Raw genomic sequence first — 22,651 nt, forward strand, 5'->3', positions numbered from 1 at the left:
GATGTAGGCTTGCACAGATCATTCTGTTTCTTCATGTAATCCCACAGAGACTCAATGTTGATATCAATGCTCTGCGGGGACACAATCTCTTCCAGGACTTCTTGTTCTTATGCATCCTTGTCCTGCAGAATACATTTGGAGCCAATTAGATGGCTCTTTTTTAGTATTGCATGTCGGAAAAGCTTCTGCCTGTATTTCTCAGTACTACACCATTAATCCTTATCTAAACTCCAACTTCATTTGCTGAAATGCAGCACAAAATTTGCAAGGAAGCTCCCTCATGCTTCACTATTGCTTGCAACCACTTATTATTGTAACGCCCCCAGTTATTTGGAAAACAAACAAACTCTCTTCTGCTACGGCCAAATATTTCACATTTCGACTGCTCAGTCCAGAGGACCTGTTGCCATTTTTCTGAATCCTGGTTCCTATATTTTTGTGCATACTTGATTATCTTGGCCTTGCTTCTATGTCAAAGGTATGGTTTTGGGCTGAAATACTTCAATGATGACTTTTGGCCAGAATTCTCTGAACAGTAGATGGGTGTAGCTGGGTCCCACGGTTCTTGCCAGTTCTGAATTGATGGCACTTCTGAATATACTTTAATATTGAAGGGAAGTATGATGATATGTCTGTGGTAGACCACTGTGTACCTTTTCCTGGTGCTTTTTCAAAAAAAGCTTGAACAGCATATCCTGAAACCCCCCGGTCTGGTTTGCAATATTTGCCTGGAAGAGACCTTGTCAATGCAGTATAACTACCTTGTGTCTGTGCTCAGTTTTGCCATGGTGCCATGACCTGTGACATTAAGCTGTCTTCCAGAAACTCACCTATGCAGCAGAGTTTGTCTATTGTTCACCTAATTTTACGCCTCCTACACAATTATTTCTGTTTCAGTTAATAACTGTGTTTAAACCTATATGAAAATGCTGATCATTATCACCCTTTTGATAAAAATGTGTTACTCATGCATGGATTATAATCCTACAATTTTCCTGACTTTGTACAAGTGGAACTAGAATAACTAATGTTGTTTTGAAGGCAAAGAGTGGGCACATCAAATATTGATTTGATTCAGATTTCTCTTTTGTTCATTCACTTTGCATTCTGATAAGTGACACTTCTATATGTTTGAAAATATTCTTACTTTGCATCATTTTTTCACAAATGTCTAAAACCTTTGCACAATACTGTATATATCCATTATCGAACAAAAGTTGCAGGTGCTCTTAAATGTACAGATCCATCCTATAGCATTAGAGCGAAGGATCTCTCAAGATGCTTAAAGGAAGTCTTTATTGTACACAGACAAAGCCTTCTCAGTCACGTATTATACTAAGAAATTTAATTAAACTGAATTTTCCATTGTAAATATATATTTTTTCTTAAATACAAATTTAACATAGTCGAGTACACTATTCCAATTAGTCAATGACTTTGCTTACTTACATCATAGTCTTCATGCTTGTTTACTCCATGGAAGTAGAAAGGTTTCCCATTGATGAGGAATTGCTGAGCGGACACTTGGATTGTTCTTATGCCAACAGGTAAAGTATAAACATCCTCATACACCCCACTTTGTGTATTCACATTTATTTTCACCTAAAATTAACAATTTCTTTGAAACATCTTTTATAAAAAGAAATACGGCACCCTAAAATATCAATAATACACACTTATGGTCTGACAAAATGGCTGAGATGTAAGTGTTCAGAGGTAAGAGACAAAGCTATAGTTGCCATGAATATTATAGCGCTTTAATGAGCATATATGCATTTACTGAGGCACGCTTATGGCCCCATACGCAAGCAGCCATATCATGTGTATGGCGGGCTTTATAGTACTCCTGAAAGCTTAGTATGTGACTAAGACATTTATAGCTTCCATAAAAAATACTGGAAAATAGTGTAGTATGCTGTGCTCTACTGTCTGGGAAAAGTATGGCCATCGTAAGGTCTCGTAGCCACGCGTCCTAAGATGATTCTAGCACTGACATTTTCATAGCCCGGCTCCTATGACCCAGCACAAAAAAAAAAGTCTAAACAGTGGAGTGTTGTAGAGGTCACCGATACGTAGCATTTCGTATACTTGACAATGCCTGAAGAAAATATAAATTTGTAGGGGTCTACCTTACCTCAAGCGAATAGAGATATCCAGGGTTTTCATCCATTAAATACGGCCACCAGAAATTTGCATTGGCCACTTTCAGCTCTCCTATAGCCCCCTGTGCCGTGGCTACCACTTGATCAAATTTACAACGCAAGGTAACAGCTACTGAGTAATATTCTGAGCCAACTACAGATACTTGATACCTTACAAATCCTGTCAAAAAATAAGAAAAAAGAAACATGTAATGATTAGAGGTGTTCTGAGTAGTAGAACTCTACTGAAACCAAACGTCCAGAAACTATTCATGACCAGGTGATTTTTCATTTCTGCTATTCCGTTTTTTAAGTGAAAAATTTTTTTGGAAATTTGGGCCCTTTGCTTGTGTAGCCATTTTCCAAGACCCATAACACTTTCAATTTTCAGGATATAGGTCAGTATGATAGTTTATTTTTTGCGCCCTAAGCTGATGTTTTTACGGATACAATTTTGGGGTAGATACGATGTTTTGATCACCTGTTATTTCAATGTTGCAACAGTCAAAAAAAACCCATGTAATTCTGGCATTTTCTTTTTGTTACACCGCTTACGGATCATATTATCTAATATATAATTGCCTAGAATACTACTTCCTGCAATTTGTGCCAACTTCCGTGGCTTTGTCCGGAGGTAATGTCCGGAGATAATGTCCGGAGCTAATGTCCGGAGATAAGTGACGTCACCAGTGTCCTACACCCAGGCAGAGCACAGGGGCCCCAGGCAGCATATGGGGCCCCAGGCAGAGCACAGTGGCCCCAGGCAGAGCACAGGGGCCCCAGGCAGCATATGGGGCCCCAGGCAGAGCACAGTGGTCCCAGGCAGAGCACAGGGGCCCCAGGCAGACTATGGGGCCCCAGGCAGAGCACAGTGGCCCCAGGCAGAGCACAGGGGCCCCAGGCAGCATATGGGGCCCCAGGCAGAGCACAGGGGCCCCAGGCAGCATATGGGGCCCCAGGCAGAGCACAGGGGCCCCAGGCAGAGCACAGGGGCCCCAGGCAGCATATGGGGCCCCAGGCAGAGCACAGGGGCCCCAGGCAGCATATGGGGCCCCAGGCAGAGCACAGCGATATTTTGGACCACTGTGCGGTGTTTCAGACCCCCTGTGTGATGTCTGGGGCCCTGTTCTTAAGTATATTAAAGATTAAAGTAACGTATATTAAAGTATATTATAGATCAAATTTGACACGTTTATGAGCACCATTGAGTGATATACTCAAGAATGACATAATTTTTCAACATTTTATGGTTTCAAACTGTAAACACTCAGAGTTTTTTTTACTTCAACCAGAAAACCTTAACGGTTCATAAAAAACTTGACTGTTCAGGATATGATAAAAGTCATAGTATTCTGAATCTTTAACTTATAAAGATACCTTTACATGGGGTGATTATTGGTTCCAGAGAGGCTTTCGGCCGATAATCGTACACATGGCTGGTGACAGAACAATACAATATAAACGTTCAAAGGTAAACACTGATAACATTAAAATCTAATATATAATTGCCTAGAATACTACTTCCGGCAATTTGTGCCAACTTCCGTGGCTTTGTCCGGAGATAATGTCCGGAGATAAGTGACGTCACCAGCGTCCTACACCCGCTCAGGGTGGACAAAGATATATGCCTTCGTGGTGCGCGGCACTTTTCTGATTGGTTGCCGCCTGCCGCGAGCGACCAATCAGAAATGTGCCGTACTGTCAAGAATTGTCAAGAGCTGGTGAGTGCAGCCATTTTTTGTTCTTTCTTACTATTATTTATTAATTGTATTATTCTTACATTTGAATAAATAAAGTATATATGGATTCTAGACTCCCGATTCTTTAGAATCGGGCTGCCATCTAGTATATTATATTTGGATGGATCGGTCTTTTATGAATACAGTGATCCCAAATGTGTAGTTTTGTAACAGTTTGGAAAAACATTTTGTTTTATTACTTTAAGTAGTCTCTTAGGTGACTTGAAGCTGCGATCAGTGTCCATATGCAGCGTGGTCAGCATGTAGATGTCTTTTCAGTCATCCCACTTCAAAAAGTTGGTCACCTGCAAGCGAGAATGACACCCCTTTTTCCAAACGGCCGAACACCAACTGTGATGGAAAAGCTACTTGTTTTGTTTATGACTGTCCCACAGGCCCCTGTATTTGCCGCATGGAGTGATTTTTATAATTATGGGGAGATAATCTTGTCATAGTTTTCAGTATACATGCGATACCTTTGATGCAGAAATGACATTACTAGTTCCCAGACAATTTTACCCAGGATACCAACTGTCTGGGAGCAGTTTAGAGGGTTTATTTGGAGGTCTTTACCATCGTAAATTAGAAAGGTGGAGGTGTACTTCACTGTGTGCTCGCACATGTTATAGAATTTGACACTATATTTGACATGCTTGGAGTGAATGAATTGTCAGAAGGAAGCTCATAAGTGAGGGAAAAGGAATTGTCGGGATACCTCAGCGATGGGGCGACTGCGGAACTTGGCCCTGCCTGTGATATTTCAGCAGTGATGACTGACTCCACTTATCATCAGGCTGTGGGATCTCATGGAGGAAGGAGTTGTCGTCACTGGCTGAAGACAGTTCTGCTTCAGAGGCAGATTCTGTGTCACTCCCTGAACAATTCTAATATTAGTCATTTTGTTTTTATTCTACACATATAAACATTTCTGAGATTCTTAATTGGATTTTATTTTATCCTAAGGCTACGTTCACATTTGCGGTGTGCGCCGCAGCGTCGTCGCCGCACCAAAACGCATGCGGCGTGCGGCCCTATCATTAACATTGGGGCCGCATGGCGCCGCATGTACATGCGTTGTCATGCGTTTTGGTGCGTTGTACGCCGCATGCGGCGTTAGGGCGCACCTGTCAGGGCGCGGCAAACGCAACATGTTGCATTTTTTGGGCGGCGCAGACTTTGTAAAAAACGCATGCGTCGTGTTTGCGTCGTCGATGCGCCTTTTTTCCCATTGACTTGTATTGACAACGCAGACGACGCAAGTACTTGCGTCGTGGTGCGTTGTACGACGCATGCGGTTTCCACTAAAAAATGCAAAACATTGTCTAGACTTTGTCTAGACAAAAAAAACCCACTATATATAGAGAGAAAAAAAGGGGTTTGGCATTGTCTTTCACAAGGCTATCAGACAAGACAAGTCACTGAGGAGAAACCTGCTTTCACAACCTGTAAGTATATATTTCTCTTTGCATATTTTTTATTCTGTGTTTTATTTTTTGATTTTGATTTAATTTGTGCAATGTTTGGTCTGTGCTATTGTACGGTTATGGCACTGTGGGTTGTTAGTGAAAAATTGTGTTTTTTTAATCTGGTTTTGATGTACTTCTGGCGTTATATGATGGCGTTTCTTGTCTTCGGCCTTGCTTGGTTTTGGATTGGTTTTGGCTTTTTCTGGTGTCATGCGGTTGTTCAATGTCTTTTTTTTGGCTGATTTTTTCTTGTTAAATTTATGGTGCATGTCTTTTTCTGGTTTCTATTGTTGGGGGTATCCGTATGGCGTTTTCTTGGCTCATGTCTTGCTGTGTTTTATTATGCTGTTGTCCGTTTTTTTGCTTTACTTGAGTGTCTTTTCGTGCTGGTGGGGGGGCTACATTTATGATGTTTCATTTGTATTGTATTGTTCTGGGCTGCTATATGCCATTCTATTTTCAATTGTATTTTCCCTTTTTTTTTTTTTGGTTTTAACTATGATGGTTTAACGTCGTTTTCCCTATGGCTTCCGTATGTATCTCCTTTCTTGAATGTTTCCATTGACAAGTGTGTAGTATGGCCTTTATTTATTTTTTTTTTTTAGTTGGTGGCCTTTTTTTTTTTAATTTATTGTGTTTTCTTTTCTATTTGACTATGTTTTATCTTTTGGGTTGCTGTATATTGTAACAGCGGTTGTCCCGTAATGTTTATTGCTTATTATCTAGAATGTTATTTAGCGCCTTTTTCTGATGTATTTCGGTGGATGTCACCAGATGGCGTTGTTTTGGATCATGTCTTGTTGTAATTGTAAATTATGGCGTTCATTAGTTTGCTATTTCATTGTGCCTTTTTTTTTCCTGTAAGTTTTTTTTTTAGAATTTTGTAGCTTTAGAAATTTTTACATAGGTGTCTATTTTTGCTTAATTTTGTTTGGGTCTATTCTTGTATTGTTTCTTCGATTGTATTCTCTTGCAATGTATGGCGTTGTGGTGTCGCTTTTTGAGTTTTCATTGTCCTATCAGTCAACAGTCAATTGTGGTTGTTTTAATGTTTTGGGCCTATTTTATTGTATGTGGCATTGGATGTGATTTTTTGCTCATTTTTTCATTGCAGAACAAACTTGCAACAATGCCAAGTTCTTCTGAGCATAGCCAATTGGCGCGGGGGAGTGCGGTGAGTAATTATGTCCATTTGCTTACTATTCGCTGCCATTTGTAGCATTGACAATAATTTTTGTATACAATTTTTCCAGGCTTCTTCAAGTGAGGGGGAAGGCAGTCAGCGGGAGCAGAGAGATCGGGGCCAAGATGTGGCGTCAGGCCGGCGAGTGAGTATTTTTTTTTTTTTATCTTTTTTTTTTCAGTAGCATCCTGCTGTGAGGAACATTACATTTGAGGAGCATCCTGCTTTCACTAGGGATGTTTACTAAGCTTAGGCCCCCGTCACACATAGCGAGATCGCTAGCGAGATCGCTGCTGAGTCACAAGTTTTGTGACGCAACAGCGACCTCAGTAGCGATCTCGCTATGTGTGACACGTACCAGCGATCAGGCCCCTGCTGTGAGATCGCTGGTCGTGTTGGAATGGCCTGGGCCAATTTTTGGTCGTTGAGGCCCCGCTGACATCGCTGAATCGGTGTGTGTGACACCGATCCAGCGATGTCTTCACTGGTAACCAGGGTAAACATCGGGTTACTAAGCGCAGGGCCGCGCTTAGTAACCCGATGTTTACCCTGGTTACCCGGGTGCTGCAGGGGGACTTCGGCATCGTTGAAGACAGTTTCAACGATGCCGAAGTCGTTCCCCTGATCGTTGGTCGCTGGAGAGAGCGGTCTGTGTGACAGCTCCCCAGCAACCACACAACGACTTACCAACGATCACGGCCAGGTAGTATCGCTGGTCGTGATCGTTGGTAAATCGCTATGTGAGACGGGGCCTTTAATTACATTATAGATTTTCAGGGCAGCAAGTATTGGGGGAAGGTAAAATAAAGTTGAACTCCCTGCACACAAACATTCCAAAACACAGGTGTAGAAAACATCAATATACATACATCAAATGGCAAAGGATAGGGCAAAGGTACCTATCATGCCAGGTACTGGTGGTTGTTATTATTTGCATATTTGTAACCTATTTGTTTTCTAATTTTTCTAGGTTTCACAACGGGCCCAAGGAGACAGTATTGATGTGGACCTCCTGATCTCCAGCATCCAGGAGCGTGGCCCGTTGTGGGACAGCCGTGACCCTCGGCACATGGACCAGGTGGTGTCGAGGCGTTTGTGGGCAGAGGTGGCAAAGTCGCTGTGGGATGGCTTTGACAGTGCCTCAGCGAAGGCCAAAGGCAACTTTAGTGAGTATTGCAGATACGCTGCTATGACCCATCTTGCCAGGATAAACACAACCGTGTGTGATGCGATCAACGCCTAAACTTTGCATCGCACACGGTTGTTTTATCCTTTTAAAATGCTAAATATGTAACCATTTTTTTGTCTTTACATTCACAGTGAAAAAGTTGAGGACCAGATGGCGATCCATGAAGGACCGTTTCAATAAGGGGATCCATGCTGCGGAGGAGCAAGCTCGGAGTGGTGCTGCTGCGTCCAAGTCGGTGCCCTATAAATATAACAGGGCACTAGAGTTCTTAAGACCGGTCCTTGGCCGCCGACAGTAAGTATTTTGTCAACATACCATATTGCACAGCCACATTGTACATTGCCCAGACACATAGCATATTGCACAGCCACATTGTACATTGCCCAGACACATAGCATATTGCACAGCCACATAGTACATTGCCCAGCCACGTACATTGTGCATCCACATAGTATATTGCCAGGCCACTATATCGCAGCCACATAGTACACGTTCTAGCCACGTATCCACATAGTATATTTCCAAAGGAACATAGTGTATTGGCCATCCATGTAGTCATCGTAGCATTTTGGCCATCCTTTTACCCTAGTGTAATGGTATATAGCCCATTAGTAATTTTTTTGGTTAGGCGTGAGTCATTGTAGTCCATGACAGGTTACGTTCTGAGTCAGGGTAGTTCTGATCGCAGGAATAATGATGACGTCTGGATCACATGATCCTAACGTCATGGCCGTTCCTGCGATCAGATCAGCAAAGTGATTTTTTTTTTTTTTTTTTTTTAAATGTTTTTCTTGACTTTAAATTTTTTACTAATTTGGCAGCATAGGCAGCATCAAGAAAGATTTTTTTAAAAAAATTTTTTGAAAACGATGACAGAGGTATGCATTGGCTTTGGCAGCGGGAATGACCAGTCATTTTCTGCCGTAGGTATGTCCATGATTGTTATCGTCAGCCCTAATGGTCAGCTGGCGATAACAATCAGCAATTTATTATAGGCCACACAGACTGAGGGTACCGTCACACAGTGCAATTTTGATCGCTACGACGGTACGATTCGTGACGTTCTAGTGATATCGTTACGATATCGCAGTGTCTGACACGCAGCAGCGATCAGGGACCCTGCTGAGAATCGTACGTCGTAGCAGATCGTTTGGAACTTTCTTTCGTCGCTTGATCACCCGCTGACATCGCTGGATCGTTGTGTGTGACAGCGATCCAGCGATGCGTTCGCTGGTAACCAGGGTAAACATCGGGTAACTAAGCGCAGGGCCGCGCTTAGTAACCCGATGTTTACCGTGGTTACCAGCGTAAAAGTAAAAAAAAAAAAAACCGTACATGCTCACCATCTGATGTCCGTACGGTCCCTTGCCGTCCGCTTCCCGCTCTGACTGTCTGCCAGCCGGAAAGTGAGAGCAGATCACAGCGGTGACGTCACCGCTGCACTCTGCTCTCACTGTACGGCCGGATCTGTCAGAGCAGGAAGCGGACGGCAAGGGACCGGACGGACATCAGATGGTGAGTATGTACTGTTTGTTTTTTTTTTACTTTTACGCTGGTAACCACGGTAAACATCGGGTTACTAAGCGCGGCCCTGCGCTTAGTTACCCGATGTTTACCCTGGTTACCCGGGGACTTCGGCATCGCTCCAGCGCCGTGATTGCAACGTGTGACCGCAGTCTACGACGCTGGAGCGATAATCATACGATCGCTGCGACGTCACGGATCGTGCCGTCGTAGCGATCAAAATTGCACTGTGTGACGGTACCCTGAGAGACAGGGGATTGTAATGTATTGATGTGTCATGTAATGTTAATTTTATTACAGGAGTTGGCGTATGTGATAGTTCATTAATTGAAGGCTAATTCTTTCCTTATCTTTTCACAGGACACACAGCAGCACCCTCGAGCGAGCTCGCCCCGCAGGAGCGGACCTTCATGAATCGCCATCTGACCCGTCACAGCCCTCCCACAGCGACAGCAGGCTTGCACCACCATCTGGAGAACCGGCAGCCGGTCCATCAGGTGTTCCCCTGCACGAGGCCTCTGGCGCACCTTCGTTTGGGAATTCCCGACAGCGCCAGCGGGCCTCGGACAGGCCAGCCATGCCCGAATTTTTGCATTTGAGCACGGTTTTCCAGAACTGTTTCAAGGCGTTGAGCGATAAAATGGACACTCGTCTGTCCAGTATCGAACGACGCCTTGAAAATATGGAAGCCGAGCTCTCGAATCCGGCAAAACATTTTTTAAGTACTATTGGTAAGGGCATGGTGGAACACCTTACGCCGGAACTCCAGATTTCGGTGATGCAATCCTGCAACAATGCCTACGTGAGGGCTCTGCAGCAGGCTCGGGTCATGCAGTCAGCGACACTGCCCGTAGTGCCGTCGCTGGCTAGCGTGACTCCGACTACTGCTGCAGAGCCACTCCAGCCACCCCACCCTGGTCCAAGTGCCGAGCGACGCCACCACAGGCACCATAGCAGTGTGCCGCCGACTCCTGCTCCTGCCAGGCCCTCATCCTCCCGCAGCCATCATTCTGGGGGAGCTAATACCGATCGTGGAAAGAAAAGGAAAAGAAAGCACAAAAGCAAGAGGACACGCACTGAGGCTCTGGCTGCTCCAGTACAAACAACAAGTACACGTCGGGGCTCTAGCCGCAGCAGGAGCAGCCAGAGCCAACCAAGAACCACGCAAAGGCTCGTGTTGCCTCCTCCCTCCCCTACAGAGGTGGCGGTTTCCTCCCCATTATACCCTGCGGAGGGTTTAGACCTGCCATCCAGCCTCCTGGACTATAATAGGTCAACATCCTCCTCCTCCTCGTCGTCGTCATCATCCTCATTTTCCGCTCCCCATTCCCAAAAAGAACCATACCATTCCCCCATGGTGGCACAGGTTGATACCCCCTAAGTTTATTTCCCCTTTTTTTTTTCCTGTTTCCCCCCAATAAAAAATTTTGGTTTTAATACAACAATATTTGCTCTTATTTTCCTGTATACTTCTCAGCAAGTCACACCGTGCGCCGTCTACACATATTTTGTGCTTCAAACAACTCATATATGCAATGTCAGACACTATTTTTACCATTTTTATTTTGCCTTTTTTGGTGTGTCTCTCATTGCTGTATGAGGTGTTTACAAACAATAAAGTGTATGAGGTGTTTTCAATCACTAAGGGTATGTGTCCACGCTCAGGATTGCATCAGGATTTGGTCACGATTTTTCATCAGTATTTGTAACCCAAAACCAGGAGTGGGTGATAAATACAGAAGTGGATCAGATGTTTCTATTCTACTTTGCCTCTAATTGTTCCACTCCTGGTTTTGGCTTACAAATACTGATGAAAAATCGTGACAAAATCCTGATGCAATCCTGAACGTGGACACATACCGTAAAGGTACCTTCACACTTAACAATGCTGCAGCGAAACATACAATGATGCAGATCACTGCAGCATCGCTATTTGGTCGCTGGAGAGCTGTCTGTGTGACAGCTCTCCAGCGACCAACGATACCGAGGTCCCCGGGTAACCAGGGTAAACATCAGGTTGCTAAGCGCAGGCCGCCGCGCTTCCGATGATTACCCTGGTTACCAGTGAAATGTAAATAAAACAACAGTACATACACTCAGAATTGCGTCCCCCGGCGTCCGCTTCCCTGCCCTGACTGAGTGACGGCCCTAACAGCAGAGCGGTCACATCACCGCTGTGCTGTGCATTCACTTTCCGGCCGGCGCTCAGTCAGTGCAGGAAGCATACGCCGGGGGACGCGAAGATGAGTATATGTACTGTTTTTTTTTTAAACTTTCACACTGGTAAACAGGGTAAATATCAGGTTACTAAGCGCCGCCCTACGCTTAGTAAGCCGATATTTACCCTGATTACCATTGTAAAACATCGCTGGTATCGTTGTTTTTGCTGTCAAACACAACGATACACGGCGATCTGACAACCAAATAAATATGTTATATGGTATGGTATAAATTTTGTCTTTGAAGCAGGGTAGAAAACTGAAGAAATTTTTTTTTATTAAAACACAACATTTTAAAAACAAAGGGTTCCAAGTTTTTTAGATAAGGCACATTACATTGGTGAACTATTTTTAGCATAGTCACACCAGAATACAGTCCAACAGTTTACTACACCATTGTATCTTGCCATGACACACGGCCAACATCTGACACAAAATAGGCCGCAAAACGATCCCTCATCTGCGCAATTTCCACACTTGTCCTCAGAGGATGATCATGGAAATCGGGCAATGGGTTGGCTATGGTTTCATCGAGATCCACGTTCAGTCTCTCTTTGGACAGAATATAATTGTGGAGAACCACACACGCCTTCACCACCTCATCCACTGTCTCAGTTTTCAGATTAATGGCGGATCCTAATATCCGCCATTTGGAGACAAGGATGCCAAAGGCGCACTCCACAGTCCTTCTGGCCCTGGACAGTCTGTAATTGAAAACCCTTTTGGTGTGGTCCAAGCCCCGACTGGAGTAGGGTTTCAATAGGTTGCCAGACATTTGGAATGCCTCATCCCCAACCACAACAAATGGCATCGCAGGGCCTTCGGTGTGGGGAAGAGGTCGTGGCTGTGGGAAATTAAAATTGTTCCCATATAATTTTTGGCCCATATCCGACTCTTTAAATGTGCGCGAGTCATTTGAACGGCCAAACGCACCAATGTCCACTGCGAGAAAACGGCAGTCCGCACCGGCAATTGCCATCAGCACAGTGGAAAAGTATTTTTTATAGTTGTAGAAAAGGGATCCACTTTTCCCTGGCTTGGTAATCCGAATGTGCTTGCCATCCACCGCGCCAATACAGTTTGGAAACGAACACACTTGGTCAAATTTCTGTGCGTTGGCCAACCAGATATCGCTTGTAGGGACGGGTAAAAATTCCTCCCGGAGATTATCCCACAAAGCGCGGCATGTCTCAGCAATAATTCCGGAGAGAGTGGAGACTCCAATCCGGAACTGAAATTGAAGGGATCTCAAGGTCTCTCCGGTAGCCAGGAAACTGCCAAGAAGATAAAGAAATTACATTAAAGTACATTGCAATTTATAAAAGTACATTGACCATACCACCCCCAAAAAAAATAAAAAAAATAAAATAAAAAAAAAGGGAAGAACATATCACAGTCATTCAAACAGCTACGTACCGTAGAGTCACCAGCAGCCGTTCCTCTGCGGAAATAGCTCTCCGGAGCTGCGTGTCCTGCCTGCTAATGGCTCCTTCCACCCGACGCAGAAGATACCGGAAGCTCTCCTGAGACATCCTGGTGTACTCGAAATATTTCTCCAGGTTGTCATTCAGTTCGCCAAACAAGCTATGGTATGCTCCACGGCTCTCCCGGACTTCCAAGATAGGGTGTATCCAAAAGCGGCGACGAATCCATCTCCGTTTTTCCCTTTCCCTTTGATGAGAACAGGCGACAGCATAGGCATGAGCAAAGGCAAATTCCATCTCCATATCCATGTAGATACTGTCCATGGGACGCTCCATCATGAATACCAGCAAAATGGGAGGAATTCATGTCTGCCAGGGTATATATACACAATTACATAAACACCAACCCTCTTCTAGCCATTGGTGGTCCTTATCTATTGTGTAGACACTTTTTTTTTGTGGGTGGGATGAAGAATGACTCACTGCACAAAAAAACGCATGCGGCGCAAAACGCTGCGTTTTTTTGTTGAAAACGCAACTGCGTTTCCCAAAAACGCAGCGTTTTGCACCGCATGCGTGGCGCAAAACGCAGCGTTGTGCATGCGTTTTGCTGCGTTTTGGCGCCGACGCTGCGGCGCACAACGCAAATGTGAACGTAGCCTAAGTCACATTTCAAGGCCCATTAAATGGTGACCTGTAAGATTACTTCTTCCAACAGAGTTCCTGTCCTCAGAGTTCCTGTCCTCTGTTTCTCTTCAATTTTTGTGTGTATGTATATTGTATACATTTTTTTTTTTTTACATACACATGTGCACGCACTGATCAAAAGAATAAACGGAATACTTAAACAGCACAATGTAACTCCAAGTCAATCACACTGTGAAATCAACCTGTCTAGTTATGAAGCAAAACTGATGTGAATCAATTTCTCCTGCTGTTATGCAAATGGAACAACAGGTAGAAATTATAGGCCATTAGCAAGGCAACCCCTATAAAGGAGTGGTCTTGCAGGTGGCAAGTAGAGACCACAGACCATTTCTCTGTTCTCATCCTTTTTGGCTGTTGTTTTGGTCACTTTTGCATTTTGACATTGCTCTCACCCCTAGAGGTACGCACAGTAGAATGAGGCGGTGTCTACAACCCACAGAGGTTACTCAGGTAGTGCAAAACTCTTCCAGCATGGCACATCAATGCGATATGTGGCCAGAAGGGTAACTGTGTCTGTCATCACAGTGTCCAGAGCATGGAGCAGAAACCATTAGACACCAGTAAACCAGGAAACGTCGAGGGGGCCATAAAAGGGCAAAAACCAAGCAGCAGGATCGCTAGCTCCTCTTTTGTGCAAGGAGGAACAGGAGAATCTGTGCCAGGGCCGTGCAAAATGGCCTCCAGCAGGCCACTATCATCCATAAGTCTTCTCAAACTGTCAGACACAGAGTCCATGAGGGTGGTATGAGGGCCAGGAGTCAACATGTGGGTGTTGTGCTTACAGCCCAACACTGAGCAGGGCGATTGGCATTTGCTAGAGGACACCAATATTGGCAGATTTGACATTGGCGCCATATGCCCTTCACGGATGAGAGCAGGTTCACACTGAGCACATGTGACAGACAAGGCTACGTTCACATTTGCGTTGTGCGACGCAGCGTCGGCGACGCAACGCACAACGCAAACAAAAACGCAACAAAACGCACGCTAAAACGCTGCGTTTTGCGACGCATGCGTCCTTTTTTGCCGAAAGTTGGACGCAAAAAAAATGCAACTTGCTGCGTCCTGTGCGCCCTGACGCGTGCGCCCCAAAAAACGCATGTGTCAAAAAACGCAGCACAACGCATGTCCATGCGCCCCCATGTTAAATATAGGGGCGCATGACGCATGCGGCGACGCAGCGGCGCCCGACGCTGCGTCGCACAACGCTAATGTGAACTTAGCCCAAGACAGTCTTGAGACACGGTGGAGAACGTTCTGCTGCCTGTAACATCTTCCAGCATGACCGGTTCGGCAGTAGTTCAGTAATGGTGTGGAAGAGTATTTCCTTGGAAATCAGCACAGCCATCCATGTGCTACCAAAGAGGTACTCTGATTGCCACTAAGTACTGGGATGAGATCCTCAGACCCATTGTGAGACCATATGAAGGTTCAATGGGCCCTGGGTTCCTTCTGATGCATGACAATGCTAGGCCTCATATGGCTGAAGTGTGTCAGCAGTTCCTGCATGATGAAGACATTGATGCTATGGACTGGCCCACCCGTTCCTCAGACCTGAATCCAATTGAGCACATCTGGGACATAATGTCTCGTTCCATCCACCAACGTTACCACAAATTGTCCAGGAGTTGACTAATGCTTTAATCCAGGTTTGGGAGGAGATCCCTCAGGAGAACACCCGTCGCCTCATCAGAAGCATGCCCAGGCATTGTAGGGAGGTCATACATGCCACAAAAACTACTGAGCATCATTTCCTTGTTTTGAGGCATTTCCACTGAAGCGGGATCAGTCTATAAAATTTGATTTTCCACTTTGATTTTGAGTATCATTCCAAATCCAGACCTCCATGGGATATTAATTATGATTTACATTGAACATTTTATGTTTTATTGTTCTTAACGCGTTCCACTATGTACTGAATAAAGATTTGCAACTGGAATATTTCATTCAGTGAAATAAAATGTAAAAAAGGGAATCTGATTAGGGGATGACAAGAGGGTTTGTGGGCTAGATCAGGGAGCTGAATAGAAGATTTGGGAAGGATGTATTCAAATTGATCTTGAACTTTGATTTTTCTTTCAAAGACAGGACAGCACTTTGTGTAACTCTCTTCTCTCGCAGACCAACTATAGGGGGAGAAGAGAGGCAAAGCCCAAGTGCTGTCATATTTTTAAAACATTTTGGGTTTTGATCGCTGTGATAAGATCTATCACAGTGATTAAACATCAGGAACCAATTAAATTGGCTCATGATGGTGCCAGGTGCTGGCTGGCAGATCAAGCGGGAGCACAGCGCATATGCCTGCTATTTTGCTTTGGGATGAAGAGGAGGGGGGATGGGGGCTGGAGATACCGTGGGGGACTTGGTGACACCATTTCTCACTTCTGTGACATAATAGATCATATCAGAAGAGAAAGTTTTTGTTTGTTTGTTTTTTTTTACTGGATTTAATTTTTTTTTTTACATGAAGACCATAAGGTAAATAACGTGATTGGGGACTGCAAAAAACAGCCCTGTCTGTGTTCTCCAGTGCCTCAGCTACCCCCGGCAGCTGAAAACACATCAATTTTACAACTCTGGAGGCGCTATTACTTTATTTCTCACAGCCGTTTTAAAACAGCTATGAGGGAATAAGGCCCCTTAATGAACGAAGTTTTAATTAGTATCGGCAGTCGTTATGGGGTTAGGACCATGCAACTGGATGACAAGAATTCTTACCTGTTTTATCCCATCTGTCAGTAATAACGGTGATGTCATCAATGTACACCGAGGGAGTTGTGTAAAGAACCACAGGGCGATGTATTCCGGCATAATTAAAGAAATCAAACTCTGTATTTTGAATAAAATATCCTTTAGGATATCTATGATGAAAAAGAAGACCATGGTGTGAGTTATGTATTTTACATCTTAGATCAGAAAATGGTACAAATTTAAATAGCAATCTACCCACTGATCAAGATACAGAATAGGTCATGAATTGTATAAGAAAAATAGCCAATGGCTACTATGAATGAAACAATGAAATACAATACAAAACTAAAAACACTTGTAACACTTTTCCACCACATTTAAATGGGTTTTCAGAAAAAAACACCTATTGAATTTCTTGCTGCTACCATGTTCCTACATGGTTTTTGTTTCCCTGACTGCAGTGATAATGTGCCATTTAACCATGCGAGTGCTGCAGCCAATCACTGGCCTTAACATTCTCATGCTGTACATTGTGATTTGCAGTAGCGTGGGATATTGGTAGTCAGGATTTCATTTATGCACACAGGTAAGCCAAGCATAGTGTGCACATAAGCTGAAATGGATTTCAATGGCAATTAGAGGTTCTTTTATTATTTCAGAAAACTCCTTTAAAAAAAATAAAAATTAAACATCCAAGGTGGAAAAAAAATATCAAATTTAAACAAATTACATTCTTGACCTATTTTTGAGTACTAACCCTGAACAAAAAAAAGTAGTTTAATGTTAGCACATTCAACATATATACCCTGCATCCCACTGCTAGAAGTTCAGCGCACCAGGGTTCTACAGACCCATTAAAATGGCTGCGCAGTACTAGGACAATCCGTTCTCAATGTGAATGTTTGCCCTAGTTAAAAGAAAAGCATATTCTCCCCTCTCTTGCCATTCCAGTGGTGTTGGCACTCACATTCACAGGGCTCAAGTGAGGTTGTTACTTCATGTGAGCCCTGCATCCAATCAGAGCTGGCGCCTCTGTCCCCACCTATGGATGAATAAGTAATCAACAGGAAGTGAGAGCCGTCGCTGGCCCCACATAGTACTCCACACAGTATAATGGGCCCCACATAGTCCTGCACACAGTATAAACATCTGCTGTCCTAGCTAAAGGATCTTTAAAGGGGTTGTCTACTACTAGGACAACCCGTTCTTTATCTAAATGTTTGACGCCAATAAAATTAAAAAATAGCATATACTCCCCTCTCATGGCGTTCCAGCGGTGTTGGCACTCGTGGTCTCGGAGCTCTTGTCCCGTTGTTGCGACATCTGAGCCTGGTGCCCAATCAGCACTGGAGTCCCTGTCCCCGCCTTCGTACGAATTGAACATGAAGAGGAAAGCGCAGGTTTTTTATTTTATCAGGGCCAAGCGTGGGATCGGAGAAGGACTTGTCCAAGTAGTGGACAACTTCTTATTCTCTTTTCCTCAAAAGGCAATGTAGATCTTTTAGATGCCTTGGCCACTGACACATTTTGGGTATGTTCACACGATCCTGATTTCAATCCTTTTTTTTCAGGACAAAAACCGCAGCTCTTGGCAGAAAACGCAGGTGCGTTTTTGGTGCGTTTTTGATGCGGTTTTTAGTGCGGTTTTTTTATGCAGTTTTCTCTGCAGATTGTCTGTGTTTGACACAAATAAAGCTTTAACTGCAGTGGGGGAAAAAAAAAAAGAAATGATGTCATTTCCTTGTCCAACCCTTTTCTTCTTCCATCCTCCATTTTGGGACTAAACACCAAAATGAGTGGACGTGTTTTGAATGACAGCGCTCCGCAGAGTGCTGAGCGTAGGCCAGATCACAGCCCGCGGATCCAGCTCTATCCAGCTATTTAAGTCTACGTCATGCGTCCCTATATTTAACATGGGGGCGCATGGACATGCGTCGCACTTGCGTTTTGCGCCGCATGCGTCACTGCAGCGCACGCATCCGGGCGCAGAGGACGCAGCAAGTTGCATTTTTGCTGCGTCCAAAATCAATCAAAAAAAGGACGCATGCGGCGCACAACGCAAATGTGAACATAGCCTAAGTGCCACGTATTTAAGTGCCACGTATCACGTATTTAAGTGCCACGTATTTCAGTGCCACATATTTAAGTGCCACGTATTTAAGTGCCACGTATTTAAGTGCCACGTATCACAGTGCCACGTATTTCAGTGCCACGTATCAAAGTGCCACGTATCACGTATTTCAGTGCCACGTATTTAAGTGACACGTATCACGTATTTCAGTGCCACGTATTTAAGTGCCACGTATCAAAGTGCCACGTATCACGTATTTCAGTGCCACGTGCCACGTATTTCAGTGCCACGTGCCACGTATTTAAGTGACACGTGCCACGTATCAAAGTGCCACGTATCACGTATTTCAGTGCCACGTATTTAAGTGACACGTATCACGTATAAGTGCCACGTGTCACGTATTTAATTGCCACGTATTTAAGTGCCACGTATCCCACGAAGATTTTCCATGGAGAACAGACACATCCAGAGATATGTCTGCTCTCCACGGCTGCAGCAACACACTGACAGGAGCCATAGTTCCTGTCGGTGTGTCACTGCGCATGCGCGAGCGAGTTTACCGGCGGTCATTGACCCCGGCACTCTCGCTTAACGGCAGTGCTGCGTGGGAAAGTTCAATGCAGCTGTACTGCTGTTAACCGAGACGCCGGAGTCATTGAACTCCGGGACAGTACGCCATACACTGCTAGGAGCTTCGCTCCTGGCAGTGTATCGCCGGAGAGCAGGGGATCGGCGTGGGACACTCGTTTTATGGATTCTGCGGACAGGGAGTATGAATTTGATTTTTTATTTTGTGATTTTTTCCTGGAGGATCGAGGGCTTCGCCTACAAGTGTGCTGTTGGTGAGTATATACTCTATGTTGTATGTACTGTGTGTCATGTATGTGTATTGTGTGTAGGTGTTTTGTGTAACTTTACAACTGTGCTAAGTCGCCGGACACAGGGACAACTCTCCCATCCTAATACCGGATGGGAGTAGTAGTCCCATACGGCGACTTAGCACAATGGTGGCACTAGCGTCGCATGGGGACACACACACACACACACACACACACACACACACACACATACACACACACATACCAAATCAATCACGATCCCCATGCGACGGTATGCCTCCATGTCTCTCCGCCCACGCACTTCCGCCGACGCACTTCCGGCCGCTTCCCCGCACTTCCGGCTGCTGCGGTTCTGCACCACAAACCGCAATAAAACCCGCAGATATATTTTTGATCTGCGGGTTTTACTGCGGGTTTGATCTCACAATGGAGGTCTATGGGTGCAGAACCGCTGCTGTTTCGGGCAAAGAAGTGACATGCTCCTTCTTTTTTCCCGCAGCTATTCAGCGCGGCTTTTTTTTTTAAATTCAGGATCATGTGCACAGCGGTTCCTGTTTTCCATAGGGTACAATGTACTGTACCCTGCATGGAAAAAAGCTGCGGAACCGCAGCGGCAAAACCGCTGCGGTTCTGCAGTAAAAAACGCACTGTGTGAACATGGCCTTTAGGTGTGTTAGTCCATACTGCTGCCGCATCTTCTTCAAAGAGACTTCCTCGGGATACATCCCTGGATGATGAGGGCAGGTAACCTTTCTTCTCGTTTTTTTTCATTATTTTCTAATGAAGGCCTGGATTTTCTCATTTACTGGAAAGGTTTGCCACTTTTTTAGCTTCAGGCACCCCCCCCCCCCAACAAAAAAAAACGATGTCCTGCACTGTCACCTTCATAGGGGGATCAAGGATTTGGATTCATGGCAAGATTAGAAGGCTCTTCGCATACTGTCTTTTCAACACAAGCACAGCAGAGTCTCTTCTGCCACGAGTTGGGCAAGCCTTCTCTGCAAAGAGCACACTCTTTATGTTTAAGCATTTCCTAGGTCTCTCCCAACAAGCAAAAAGAGAATGGACCTATTATAAACAGGCGAACTTTCACAAAAGTCACTCACCACTCAGTGGCTACCATCGATACAAGATATGGAAGCCGAATCATATCACCAGAATGATCTGCCCTGGAGGTTGTGGATCCAATCCAATCCGCTCTATTAGTGCTGTTGCCCTGCTGGCTGGTCTCAGCGTCACTTTTGGTATCTTCTCCATAACCAGTGAGATTGCCGCTGATACGCCATCACTTCTGCTCCATTGTCAAACTGGAGGGAAAGAGGGAGCCAAACATGCTCTTCTGGCGTCCTCAACCGCAATTTAATGTGAGACCAGCCTGGTACAGTGCCTCCCTCCACTTGGACACCTCCTCTGAACCCACGGGAAGTGAATCATCATTTCCGGGTTAGAAGTCATCTGGCCGCACGTCTTGCGGCTCACCCCATGCATACGCACACCCGACTCACGGAAACGCATTCACCACCCACGTCCACATGCCAGCTAGAGCCCCCAATAGACCCACTGCAGCGCTTCCAGGATCTCCATTGTGATGCAGCAGGCACACCGCCTCTCTTTTAGGCGACCGGGCCACGCCTGGGTAAGCGCCTTCTCTTCTATCTATGTTCCGAAACCAGACACTCCAGATGTAGGTTACCCCTCAAGGACAAAAAAAACAAAACAACTGATGCTGAGGATCAAATAAAAATTGGTGTGATCACCCTCTGCCTTCAACAGCATGGCATTACAAGATCTATTCCTTAAATAATAAATAAAAACACAACACAGAATTTATTGAGTGGAAGAAAAATGGCCGTGATGTTTATTTAGGGTTAAACCAGTTACAAACAGAATAAATAATGTAATCACAACTTCCATATTTCCATAAAAACACCAAATCCAATCCGCCCATACCAATGGGCGATTTTCCCACAAACAAGAACATCACGACAGGGACTTAACAAAGAAAAGGGGAGGGAGGGTGGGCTCTTCTTTTCTTCACTGCTCCAGCGGAATGATGTTCCCTGGTAAAAGCTGGCAAATATATAGCAGAATAAATCTGCCTAACAACCATAACCACCAATAAAAACCATTTGAAATGGGCGCCAAAAGCGCCAGTTAAAACCAGAGCTTCTAAAAATAGCTCACCATGGACATTTAAACTGACCTGAGATTGAACCCTAAATTAAAGCCCAATGTGCATATCTGATCACCACAATAATCCTAAGATCTGTAATGCCATGAGACCCCCCCTTTATTTCATTTTTTGACGGGGGGGGGCTAGCATGGCATTACAAGATCTATTCCTTAAATAATAAATAAAAACACAACACAGAATTTATTGAGTGGAAGAAAAATGGCCGTGATGTTTATTTAGGGTTAAACCAGTTACAAACAGAATAAATAATGTAATCACAACTTCCATATTTCCATAAAAACACCAAATCCAATCCGCCCATACCAATGGGCGATTTTCCCAAGAGCCAAGCCTCAAAGAGGCGAGGCCCCCCCATAACCACACAGCCACTTTTCAACCATCGATTGTAAATTTAAGTTAAAAATATCCAATCCAATAACCGATAAATGGACCAAATCAGTACGGAAAAGACCTGGTAAAAACCCTTCTAATTCCTCATGACGAAAAGAAAAACCGCCAATTAATGGTAAAAATTTACTCATACTCCTATTAATTCTTTTACGAATCTTATCCAAAAATAAAAACTTCGAATCAGACCATAAAATTCTGGGGACAATTTCGGAAAAAACAAGACCCACAGACGGAAAGGACTGTCTAATGCTGCAAATATCAGACCTCATAAAAGCTAATAAATCTAAAGTTCTCATTTTGCCCAAATCGTTACCGGACAAATGAAAAATCACTAAATCTGGAAAAGGAAACATGTTAATACATTTTCTAAACTCAAAACAAAAACTTGACCATTTCATGCCCCGAACACTGTGCCAGAAGATCTGAACTTGAGAAGAATTAAATGATAAATTCTCAGTATAAATTCTCTGCCTGGCCCTCTTCTCTGCCCAAAAAATATACGAGTGTCCAATAATCCAAACTATGAATGGACCTGAAAAATAAATAGATAATTAGTAATCGTAAAGTTCGTGGCGAACATACAATTTGAATCTATTAGATTCCCATCTACCCAATTTCTGTATTGAAGCATCCTCTAAACCTGATCTGGCTGCTTCGGTAGCAGCTCCTATACGGAAAGAATGGGAAGTGATCCTAAGGTGTTGGTAATTCAAAGAACATAAGCATTTTTTTAGAACTGCATTGAATTGAAATATAGTTACAGGTAAACCATCCAAATGAATAAATAATGGGCCTGAAATATCTGGCCTAATAGTAAGCCAACGCAATAAACTAGCTACTGGGCAGATTAACGGCTCAGGGAAAGCGTTAATA

At 44.2% G+C, this 22,651-nt stretch overlaps 1 protein-coding gene across 1 annotated transcript in view; it reads right to left on the reverse strand.

Annotated features, from left to right (window-relative positions):
• GUSB (glucuronidase beta) overlaps positions 1 to 22,651 on the reverse strand; it is a 77,789-nt gene that overhangs the window by 29,607 nt on the left and 25,531 nt on the right. The window contains exons 4-6 of the mRNA XM_077296375.1: positions 16,312 to 16,454; positions 2,135 to 2,322; positions 1,450 to 1,602 (exon numbers count right to left, since the gene is read on the reverse strand). Of these exons, the coding sequence (XP_077152490.1) occupies positions 1,450 to 1,602; positions 2,135 to 2,322; positions 16,312 to 16,454 (484 nt within the window). The remainder of the gene's footprint in view (positions 1 to 1,449; positions 1,603 to 2,134; positions 2,323 to 16,311; positions 16,455 to 22,651) is intronic.

The sequence above is a fragment of the Ranitomeya variabilis genome, chromosome 3 (assembly GCF_051348905.1).
Source record: "Ranitomeya variabilis isolate aRanVar5 chromosome 3, aRanVar5.hap1, whole genome shotgun sequence".
NCBI classification, from domain to species: Eukaryota; Metazoa; Chordata; class Amphibia; order Anura; family Dendrobatidae; genus Ranitomeya; species Ranitomeya variabilis.